The 12,400-nt window shown below is 40.2% G+C and overlaps 1 protein-coding gene across 2 annotated transcripts in view; it reads right to left on the minus strand.

Moving 5' to 3' along the window:
- AGAP1 (ArfGAP with GTPase domain, ankyrin repeat and PH domain 1) overlaps positions 1 to 12,308 on the minus strand; it is a 394,096-nt gene extending 381,788 nt beyond the window's left edge. For both annotated transcript variants that reach the window (XM_010577896.1, XM_010577895.1), the window contains exon 1: positions 12,138 to 12,308. In XM_010577896.1, the coding sequence (XP_010576198.1) occupies positions 12,138 to 12,300 (163 nt within the window). In that variant the 5' untranslated portion in view covers positions 12,301 to 12,308. The remainder of the gene's footprint in view (positions 1 to 12,137) is intronic.
- Between the last annotated feature and the right edge of the window lie 92 nt (positions 12,309 to 12,400).

Raw genomic sequence — 12,400 nt, forward strand, 5'->3', positions numbered from 1 at the left:
GAATTGTTACCCAGGTGATTAACACACATCACTTCCCTCTCAGAGGTTACGCACCAACATAGTCAGTGCATCTTTTACTTCAAGCAAGTTGTGCCCTTTGGGTCAGCCACACCCTACTAAATTTTTCAAGATAAGTCAATAGCAAGATCCTTCCATCCCTAAACTAATGTATTGCTATATATCTAGATGCTATTAAATGCTGCAATCTCATAGCGGTGAAGTATTTTTGAAGCTTAATTAATGCAGGTTAAAATTACAATCTTATTTTGCATGAGAAAAAGTAATGAAATGGGACTAAATAGATGAGTTGCCACAGGGTACAAGAATAGTTTTCCACAGCTTGTTTCTATGCCTTCCTGCTTTCATTTACTCAACTCCAAGGGTGAACTTAGAGACTCAAGTAATGGAATTGCCATAAAAAAAGTGATAAACAACTATAGGAAAGTGCCACATGCACTAACACTGCAGCTATAGATTTTCTTCATATTCAGAGCATACCAGTAGCATTGTCAATTTTTACCATTTCATACAATGCAAAGCAGCTACCCATCACTGTCACCATCACGTGCAGAGGGGTCAGAAGCTTGCCCAGAGACCCACAGAAATCTTTCAACCCCAAGCTCAAACAGCAATCTAAAATTTTCTAGGAGCAATGTATTCTGAAGGAAAACTTACTCTGCTTTATTTACAGTACCAAAAAAGAAAACAATCCTATGAAGACTTTAGCATGTATTGAAAATATTAACAAAGTGTCACTATAAAAGCATTTTTAAACTCTGCTACATCATTGACTTTATGTTCATGAAAGCAAAGGAACGTTCTTTTCTTTCACTGTCATTATTTATTAGTTTTGACAGTTGACACTTGTACCCTTGGCAATACAACCACTAATACCTTCTAGCCAGAAACAGAGATGGTGCAATTAATGACAAAATTATTTGTAACTGCTTTATCAGAATTCTCAGTATCACATGCCCATATCTATTGAGATCTTCCAAGCTACCATTCTAGTTTTAGTGCTAAACAGTGAAGCTATCCAAATAAGATATATATAGCCCATCTTTCTCTCAAGAACTGGATACCTGTTTTATAATATGCCTCCAACAGTAGCTAGAACAACAGATGTGAAGCTGTATGCCAATTTCGCAATCGTGCACAGCTCCTATCTCTGACTTTCACTTATTTATCAGGCCCAGTTTGTCACATTAGTCCAACATCAGGCCACCTTCACCTGAACATAAATGCCTACCAGGCCTACAGATGATTGAGAGCAGTACGCAGTTTACTGTGACAGAAGTATCAGTTATTATTTAACCTCTCCACATCATGAAGCACTTAGTCACTAAAGCCTAACTCACACCATTGCATTAAGTTTACAAAAGAAGAGACATCAATATTCCAATCTAAGAATCCAACGGCAGCTCAGTTACTCCTTACTATTCCAATGTTTCTAAAGGCTTAATTTTCAAGAGATCTTTTGCATCCTGCAGTCAGCTCAACATTTCAGAAGCATTACAGGTAGTTCAGTAGGCCAAGTTCACGACAAAAAATGTCATAGGTCCCTACTGCTATAGTTGACTTTCTGCTTCTCTTCACTGCATTAGCATGTTACAACAGCTGCCACAGGAAGGGAGATCGATCACCGGATTTTGGCTTTGTGACATTAAAATTATTATAAAGCTTCAAGCTACCTCAAGCAATTTCACTGAATGACTAATTCTGGCTCTAACGCGGTAGAAAGCAGGGGCGGAAGAAGGACCATTCAATCAACTTGCACCTCCTAACCTAGTTCAAAGCACTAGATTTAAACTGCAAAGCCACAATCATTTCTATGCTTTGAGAACACTTTTAGATTCTTTCTATAAAGGAGTTATGAAGCTCTAACATTTCCATCTCTAAGTATCTGCAGAAGTGTATTTAAGATTATTTCCTGGACCTGGAGACCTACCTGGAGATTTCTCTCAACTTCATGCTTTATAAATCCATGCACAGCCTTGGATGTCTCAATCTCCTTCCCCACTTCCCTAGTTAGGGAGAGTTTTCCTGAGTTTGGCTGGTATCTTTGAGGAAATTCACTGCTGGATGAAAAACAGCATCTATCAAAACACTGTCTTATCACTTACAGAAAGGTCACCCCTCCTGAGAGAAGCTACAATGAAGGGTTCCACAAATACTAAAAAAAAAGAAAAGAAATAACATGCCTTTGACCTGTCCACCGAAACTTTCAAGTCCAAAACCAGATTATGCTATCCAGGCACAAAATTCCTCACCTGTCCACACACTGGCCATCTCCACTCTACCCTTCAGGTACATGCATAACAGAACTTGAGGATATCTTCAGTTCATGAACTTTATTATCCCAGCAATGCAGTTTTGATCAGAGATGCTTGCTAACTATTCCAGACCTTAAGGCTTACACTCCCCCTAACACTGACTCCATAGAGAGAAACAGGCCCCGACAGCACAGAATACAGAAGCATATTGATGATTTTATTCCTGCACTAGATGACCATTTCAGTATCCTAAGATTGCTGGGTCCATTTGTATCATACTCTGATAAGAACACAGGTGATCCTACGTTCAAATGCAACTACTTTCATGTGTCACTGCCCAGTACTATGCTGCAGTTACCCTAAGAACTACTATTCTGTGTATGAGTTGTCTTTCAATAATGAAACATTCCATAAGAAATATAAAAATGCAAAGCCAGCGTATTCAGATAGGCAGCTGAAGCTTAACATCTAATGTCTTCCTGCTACACTTGCTTTCCATGTTTGTACAAATTCATACCCCAGCCACCTCCTTATTTAAAGTCTCCAGACATCAGTCTTGGATTATTGACCAACTGACACACAAAGCCTTGCTTGTGGTTCATGACTAGTTAACTCAGATACACAAGCATTTGCAAAGTTAAGTGGTATACATTTAAATGACTGCTGTCTGGGCACCCAGAGTGCCACGCTTTTAGCATATTTCTTCTAGAGAACACAGTTGCCGTGATACCTAGAAGACAGGCTTCCTGGCTGCTCTCCTGAGCATGGGAAGTTGAAGTAGTAAGATAATGGAAATCACACATTCATACACTAATGTATCTGTTTAACGAAGTCGTGAGAGTAAGTTACAGGACACTACAAAATCCTGCAACAGTGACTATCTTGCTGTATCCTCCTTCTGGTTATGTTACTGAAAAATACAGCTGCGAAGTACAGATATAGTGGTATAAATTAATAGAAAGTTGACTAACACTAAGAACTTCATCTGCAGCTTTAGTTTAACAGGAAATGTAAGCACTACCAAGTTCAAGTCAAAGTGGGCTTTCCTACAGGTTTCAAGTTAAATTGTGTCAAGCATTGATTTGGCCTAGGCTATAAACACTCCTTCAATCCCTTCAAAATTATGCAAAAAAAAAAAGAATATTTGTGTCTGAAGCTTCTCATAAATAAATACAAAGCAATACAGCTAAAGCCATAGATTCAATTCCAGTATTCTTAAGAGTCACTTTGCTTGCCTGTACTCTTCTTAAGTACAGAAGGGGAAATTACCAAATAAAATAGCTGTCTAATCATTAGGTTTACATTTATTATCCAAATATGTAAACAAATAAAGCTACTAAACAAGACACTGAAATTACACATTTCACACACATCAATCCTGTGGTTCTAGTACTTTCATCTTTAAGTGGTTAACTGAAGCTTACTTAAGCAACAGGAAGAAAAAAAAATGAAAAAACAGTAAGTCATTCACTGGGGTAGAAATGCACTGCCATCTTAACATCCTTTCATTTACACCATTATACAGGCTCCAAATATGATATCAGTCAGAATCCTGAAATGGCATTAATGAGGTTGAATGTGCACATACTGATTAAGTAACACATATGCATCCATCCACCTTAAAAAAAAAAAAAAAAAAAACCCTTAAATACTTCCAGAGAGCTTTGGAATTGCCAGCTGCCCACAATGGTCTCACTACCAACAAGGGAACCTGACAACTCCTCTGTTTCCACCTTGGAATTAGAAATTTAAAACAAACTTTCTAAGTCATAGATCCCTTGTAGCCCAAATACATTTAAGTGAGACAGCACTGTTACCTTATTTCTAACAGTAGTCACAAGATTCATGCAGCATTTACAACCTTATCACAATTACAACAGAAGTACAAATTAATGGCAAACAACTTTGGATCAAAAGCTCCATCGAGAAGACTAAGAAGTAGTTGAACAGTCTTTCCATATAGACAGAATTGAAGTCTTCTTGATTTTATAAAATTCTTGTAAAAGTTTAAAAAAAAAAAGCTATTCACTGCCTGTACCCACACACTGGAGAGTTTGACTGCAGCTGAACTGTATCTTCACACTGCATTTAAACATGACCATTGTTAGTAGAGCGCCAAGTATAACATGACAAGTAAGTGAAATGCCTGATAACTAGCACACTAGAAAATACTAAATTAGCTCTTCTGTTTTGACTCTTTCCATTGGACTCTCTCCAGTGTGCTCACGGCTCTCTTGTCCTGGAGAGCCTAGAACTGGACAGAGTACTCCAGGTGGCCTCACCAGTGCCAAGTAGGAATTTATATTGAAACAAACAAACAAACAAAAAAACAAATCAAAACACACAAAAAAATAGAACAGCCCCCAAAACACACCCCACCAAGGGCAGGCATGGGGGGAGGGACCCAGCTACCCAGGCCAAGCAGCTCTCCTGCACAGGAACAGGCACAACTCATCACACCAGTGTTCTCAGCCTGTTGCGGGGGGAGGAGAGTGAGAAGGGGGGACCTCCCAGTACCATTCCCAAACCAAACTTGTCTGAGCCTCCTGCTCCAAGTCAGTGCCCCACTATTTGGGATCTCTGCCCTTCCTCTGTTCTTCCCGCTCATGCCCAGGCAGTGGCCCCTGCAGGGCACCCACCCACCCTCACCATGGCAGTCCATGCATACATCTCTCTATATACAGATGACATCCATGAAACCATACCCAAGTCCTGACGGTACAGAATTCCCAGAAGTCTTTAAATCAAAAATTAACAGCATCTCATAACTTGTCCACATCTGGCACTGTCTTTGGTCAATTATATCACGGTACAAAGACAACTGAGTATACAAAAGAGTTTAGCCACAGTTCTCCCTGCATATAGGTGACATGAAGTACAAACAGTGCTTAAAGGTAGTCAAGGACAAAAACCAATACTACAGAAGGCAAATCTCTTATTCCCTCAGATGTCAGTATTATCAAAACTATGTAATACAGTACTTTCTCTTTCAGACTAGGGGAATTTTATCCACTGTAGATTACTAAGTAATCATTTTAGATTTTTTTCACAAATGATATAAAGCTATGTGTATAAAGGTCAGAAAGAATACCCTTAACATAAAAACTAACAATTGCAGAAACGGATGTTTGAAATGCATTGTCAGCATAAGGTCACACAGTTGAGATGCAAACAAGTTCTCCGTTTCAGCTACATTTTTGGAGCTTACATTATCTTTTCTTCAAAGATTTGCTAAAAATATCAACACTGCCATTTACCTTGCTTATTGGTAAGGACAAAACCAATTCCCAATTGTGATGGAGTGGAGAACAGAGTACTCCAAAGGTCTGAGGAGAAGTTCTTCATCTGTCTACCACTATTCCTAATCTCCACTATTCTCCCAAAAAAGTGGGATTTCTAATTTCACTTATGACTGTCAGACTACAGTATGTTTGTAAGCGCATCCCTTAATACTTGCAATTAATAAAATACATTGTATTCCCACATCAATTTTCACCACGTGATCCAAGAATCAAACCACTTTCTTCAGGTCGTAAAGTTAAGATTAAGACTATGGATACCTCAGTGGTCAGATAATATACCCTATTAGAAAATAAGTCTTGTGAAGACACTTAGCTTGAGCACCTATGTCACCTTTAGGAAACTGAAATTAAAGTACAATGCAGAACATAAACACAGCAACCAATATTACAAAGGCCATTTCCTTTTCCCAAGCACCTGAGATGAGCCAAAGTGAATCAAATGTCCAATCTGCTGCATTGCTGAGTGCCCCCTCTTCTTAGGGAGTAAGACTCATTTGCCAATTTAAACAGAAATAAAAACAGTGATCTGTATACACAGCAGCATGAACTCTTGTTTCAGCATTATTGCATGCTGCTTTAAACTAATCCCCCAAAGCAAACGGTGGGAGAAGCCCGGCACACTCTCTGAACAACCTAAAGCCTCACAACACATTTGTTCCAACAACATCAGTTGATCCACAGCATGTATCCTCCTTTGCCTCAGGAAAAAAGTTATCCTCAAAAGTTAATGGTTTAAGGTTTTCCTCTCGATTTGTAACTTTTATGCACTCACTCAAACGTATCTGATATTTAATCATCCAGCTTTTGCTGAGAATAGCAACAAAGCACGTAACAAAGTCAGAAAGCACAGTCAGTTCGACTCAGCGTAAGACATTCTGCTAACTTAAGACACAACTATCAAACCTAACCTTTCATTTACCATGCAAGCAAAGTTAAGGACAAGAATTTGAATTTTCTTGGTTACTCATATGCTTAAGTCTACCACCTTCCACATTAAAAAGAAACATCTTTCCATTTCGATACTAGCCCCCAAAACTAGAAAATAGGCACTGCATTTCATCAATTTGTCCACACTGAAGGTCTACAAACAGCAAGACGGAATGCTACCTTCTAGCTAGGTTAACGCACAACTCAGTAAACCAAGTTGCATGTGCACAACCAGCGGAAAAAGGCATTAAGAGACTTGCTCCAAACATACTGGCTCTTACAGGCAACAATCACTGCCCAAGTCAATACTTATTGTGTATATGCAAGCTCAGAACTCACCTAGATGCACTAATGCACTAAGTATAGATAGTGTGTCCAGATTCCCTACAACTGAATCACAAAAATTTAATCCCCCAGCAAACAAACAAAAAAAGCACATTCCCAGCATGCTCTATTGTTGCCCTCTCTCCAGAAATCTGGAACAAGATGGCTGTTCGGAGAATCAGTTTTATCATTTCAAATTATATATATATAGTTTGATTATATTATATAGTTTGATCCACAGTTCAAAAAGGCACAACAACAACAAAAGCTTGAATGGGGCGATTGCTATTAAGGTTTCAAAATGCAATTGTCTTTATGCAATACTTGGGGTTTTTCCAGCTGTGGTCATTTATGCCTAAAGGTCTGAACTGCACCATCATTCTTTCAATGTACTGAAATAATACAACATATACCCCAACTCCCCTCTTCAAGAGCTTGACTTAATTATTTACTTGCATGGAGGTACCCAGATGCTGGATCTCCCAAGTCTGTTTCAACAAAATAGCTAAGTAAAAGGAGTGACTGCTATTCAAATAGTTTTCAGAGTGACTATCATGATTTCCAAGTTGCAGCTTGATACAATTCTTTGCCAAGCCTTGTACTACAATCAGCCTTTGCTCCTTGTCATGAGCTATTTGTACACCTGCAGGAAGGCTCACATGATTAAGAAGAGGCTAGTATACAGCTGTGATTCACCTTTACCTTATCACTAAGCTAGCAAGAAAAGTCAACTCATAATGATACTCCTTCCATAACAGGGAGCCAAAGAAGATTGATCATTGACATGCCTGCTACGTTTCTATCATCAAGTAGGAGAGAACAGGTACGTTAAGCAGTAAAAACAGCTGTAGTCTTATATTTCACAACAGAAAACAATGCTTTTACAGTACATTCATTTTTCAACTTATTTGTCTCATAGACTTCAGTAGCAACAGAAGTGTTCAAATACTAGTGTTATCTCAGCTCCCAAATTGAGTATAACTTCTCCTGTAAGATGTAGTCCTACGACAGCACTGCCCCCCAACATACCTGATACCATCATTTAAGGAGATGCAAAGTTACAGGGCCCCAAGAAAAGAATGGCCACAACAGGTAATAACACCAAAGTGGATTACCACATCTGTTAATGGCAGATGCCTCTAATGTGTATGCACTTCAAGAGTTTTAGCTCCATCCTAAATTACTTAACTTTCAAAAAAACAGTACTTTTAAAAGTGATTGAAGGAAAAAAAAACAAAAACAAAGGTTTATACCTTCTGCCATTTTCTCCCACCCACCCATTCCCCCAGTGCATCAGGATCTTTGCACTGCCCCAAAGAAGTAATTTCCAAGTGTACAGATTTAATATGTTCTCTAAGACTTAGGTTATTTCTGAATACTTAATAACCATAATTTCAAAACTCAAACTAGCATTTACAACACACTTTTCAATTTTTTTTTTTTTTTTTAACAGGAAAGTTAGAATAGAAATCACAAAATGTGCTGGAACACAGCAATTCATCATTGAATAATGTCTGGTATGGCATCTCTAAGAATTAAAACAACAATTTCCCCTTAGATTAATAAATACATAAATAAAATCAGATCTCCTATTCATTTAGGGAGAGGAAATAAAAAAAACCAAACACCCACACACAGACTCCAGTGAACATCTTGAAATTACTCTCAATGCACACTGAAACTAGTACCTTAAGCCTCATCACTAGGGCTTTGTTTTGCTAGTACAGGATTCAAGATATTTCCCAGTTAGGAAAATCTGCCCGAACCCCACAGTGAAGCAGAATCTGTTTTGATGGGCTTGCCACTGCATAAAAGGACAGCAACTATTTCAGATGCTTAACACTTGCTGCATTAGCATGTCAGTAATAAGTATATTAGCAAAAGTGTATTATAGACTATTCACCAAGATGACATTGACATTGTTAGATTGTTTTAAAATCCCTTCATAAAGGATTAAAAATTAAATTTTTCACCATCTTTCCTTGGTTTTGCATCAGTCTTAAAGTTTTATAACAATATAAAGCTACTCTCGGTCTGGATGACAGAAACTGGTACTGACATATTCGGCTATTACCCACCCTTACATATCTACACGTACACTTTAAGACCACCATACCTTGAAACGCCAAGACATTTCCAGCAATTTAAAGACTGCTGAAGTCAATCCACGTCATCTTCTCTCCATTTCTAAGCACACAACATACTTGATATAAGAATTGTTCAATATTGCTCAAGTACTGATGTATCTACTGGTGGAACTAAGCTCATGAACTACAGAACATGTGAAGACAGTTTTTACTACAGTTAACAGTCTAAATGACAGCATCTAAAATTGTTTGGCTACTTAGTATTAATTTCATACAAAGAAAATAGAATGGAAGTATATGCTTTTAGAGTGTTGACTTTGTAACTCTGTGAAATTCAAGAGCCTGAAAGTAACCAACTTTTAGCATTTTTATCCAGTGACAAAAAGCTAATGAACTAGTATTACAGAGAACTGGTTTACCCAGTATCACATCTAACTTAGAATAATACAAGGAAAGAAATCTCTGTGCAAAAAACATCAACATGTCAATTTAGGACCCAATTTAGGAATGTTTAGCAGTTGCTCTCTTCGGACTAGATACAACTGGTGTATTTGAATATAAATAATTGCTGCAGCTGAAAGGCCCATTTTCATTTCACATTATTTCAACAGTCATTGGTCCAGCAAGTACGTCCAGGCACTCCTATAATAGAACTCAAAACCTAAAAAGAAAGAGGGTTTACATTGCCAATAAAAATCCAAAGTGTTGGGAAGACAGTGCTGCTCTATATTGAAAAGAAAATTCTGAGAGTAAGTAATAGCGTCTCTACTTCACTGAAATAAGTCTGAAATTGCTTTAGCTTCTATGTTCTCCTTCAGATCCGTCAAAACTCTCTTGATCAGGAAGGTCGTTATTTGAGCTGTTCAAGGAGCACGTGTTGGTTGGAGTTACAGTCTAAAGCAGCCTGAACTAATGAGACTATATTCTTTTCTTTAAAGGGTACAGTTCTCATTCCACTGGAAGGAACTATTTCAGCAAAAAGTTACTTAGTATTTTCTCATGCCAGGCACATGCCAACCACACCGCGATTCCTCGCAGTCAGTGAAAAAGCCCAGCACCTCGAACTCAAAAGGTTTTGTGATTCGGGGAGTACCATTACAATGCTCAACTCTGCAGCAAAATTGGACTGCGACAGCCGCAAAACAAATGACTATTTCTAAGTTCTTCCTACATGCAGTATGGCATTGCCACAAAGGTTTAAAAGTTGGTATCAGCGAGAAATAGTTAGATGAAGGAGGCTTACCAAAAATACAACCTGGCAGAGTTGTAACCTAAAGGAGCGAGTTGTTATTTTTTTAAGTATATGCAACTTTTAGTATTTGTTAGTTGAAGAGCCCTCAGAACAGAAAAGACTTAAAAAAGACTTTCTAGATAAATCTTTCCCATGAATCGGACCTGCTGGTTTCATGACTCAGTGTCCAATGTAAGTTAGACAGCAAATTGTCTACGAAAATTTTACTCATCAGCTCTGTTTTTGAAACACATTTGCAGGCTGCTATTTTAGTTTTAAAGTCCTCGTGATTGACAAACGAACTGAGCTACAGTTAGGTAACACAAATCATTAATACATGAAAAGACTAACATAAGTCACATGCTATAAAGATAACTACGTACAGTGCTTCACATCCTCCTCCCACCTCAACACAAACTTGGCTGCACAACCATATCCCAAGCATCTTATTCAAGAAATGTATTTATACCACATAAACATGTATTAATTACCACTTAAAAAACAAACAAATAAATGTTCTGTTGAAGGCATGATCTATCCCACAGAAATCCAAACACCAGTAGCACTCAAAGGAACAGTGGTGCCTGTGCTGTATCCTTCCCACAATCCCTAAGTTTCCATCTCTTCAGCGAAAGAGGAGAGCAAAGGGGAAGGACTCCCAGGAGGGGACAACCCAGACTCCAAGAAGCTGACAACCACACACCTTAATTTCAGTAAAGTGACTAATACAACAGAGAATATGCACAGAACTCTGCCACATACTTAGATGGATGCAGAGACTTAGCCGTGGACTACGTTCTTTAATAGAGTGACGGGCACTGCCAGTCACAGTGACTTGCTATACAAGACACTAAAAGGGAGCGGCGGGGGGTTTCTCCCACCACCCATAAAATGTTAACAGTACCAAACATGACGTCTGTCTATTCAAGCTGCACTGCTTAAGAGTCAGATGAATAATGCAGTCTTTCGAGTAACAGTCTCAATAGCAGCTTTTCCCTCAGGACTTTTTTATTACATATAATTTAAGGACAAGATAGGCTAACAATACAAGATGGTTTTAAGCAGCTCTCTATTTCAGCTGCTGTACATCATACTCTGCGAGCTTGAATCTCTTCCAGAATAGTGGCAGACTATTTCAATTGCAAAAGCACAGAATACAAAGCTTAGTAAGCTGTCATGCAAAATAACTCAAAAATTTCTTCTTAAAATACATGTTCTTGGCCAATACTGTTTGCTCTTTTTAACTCCAGTGACAGTAAAGAAAAATACCTGCAGACTTCCCAACACTGACAATTTTTTTCCTTATTTTGCGCATCCTAAGCAGTTCAGGAGTCTCTGTAGGGCTCCTTCGGGGATAGATACATATAAATCTAAGCTTAGAAGACTGTTATCTCCATCTTGCCTTCAAACCTGTTTTTACCCGGCTGCATAGACAGGCTACTGCTCTGTAATCCAGTTGTACATCTTGCTCACCCACTCTACCACCACTAAACCTGAACCCCTGCTTAACGCCTCCATCAAAAACTGCACGGAGCACCGAAGAGAAACTCATTTTCTCTGACCCTCCTGGCAGGCAAAGCCAGCATCACCCTTCCCACCTTGACCCAGTCCTAACACGACCGCTGCTCTGCCTGCGCACCAGCAGCAAGCAAGAAGCAAAACAACTTCTCCCCGCAGCGCCGGGTGCCCCTGTCCAGCCCCGCTCTCAACAAATTCGCCTCCCACTAATGCCTGTGAAGGACATCCACACCGGGGGGCCACCCTGGGCATTCAGCGCAGAGGGACCGATGGGGACCACGCCAAGAGACACCCCCCTTCCCCCCCCCCAAAAAAAAAGCCTGCCACGGGGAGATGGAGGAAGGGAAGGCAGCCAGGAAGGCGCAGGCAGCTGCTCCCAGTGAGCCCGCCAGTGCCCTGCAGGCAGGGCCACGGGCTGCAGGGGGGGGGGCCGCCGCCTGCCCCTCTCCCCGCCGCGGCGGAGCCGCCGGCTCACCTTCGATGGCGATGACATGCTCGCGGATCTGGTTCTGCAGCACCGGCTCCTCCACCCGCTCCAGCAGCTCGTAGATGGAGTAGATGTTGGGGTGCACCGACTCGAAGCGCTGGATCTCGGCCCGGATGGCTGCCGAGTTGGCCAGCTGCTGCTGGTAGTTCATGGCGCGGCCGCTCCCCTCCGCCCCCGCCCGCTCCGCTCCGGCGCCTTCCCCCGTCCCTCCCCTCCTCACCGAGAGCCCCGCGCGGGTCGGCGGGCGGCGG

The sequence above is a fragment of the Haliaeetus leucocephalus genome, unplaced genomic scaffold, assembly GCF_000737465.1.
Source record: "Haliaeetus leucocephalus isolate CR32 unplaced genomic scaffold, Haliaeetus_leucocephalus-4.0 Scaffold587, whole genome shotgun sequence".
Lineage (NCBI taxonomy): Eukaryota > Metazoa > Chordata > Aves > Accipitriformes > Accipitridae > Haliaeetus > Haliaeetus leucocephalus.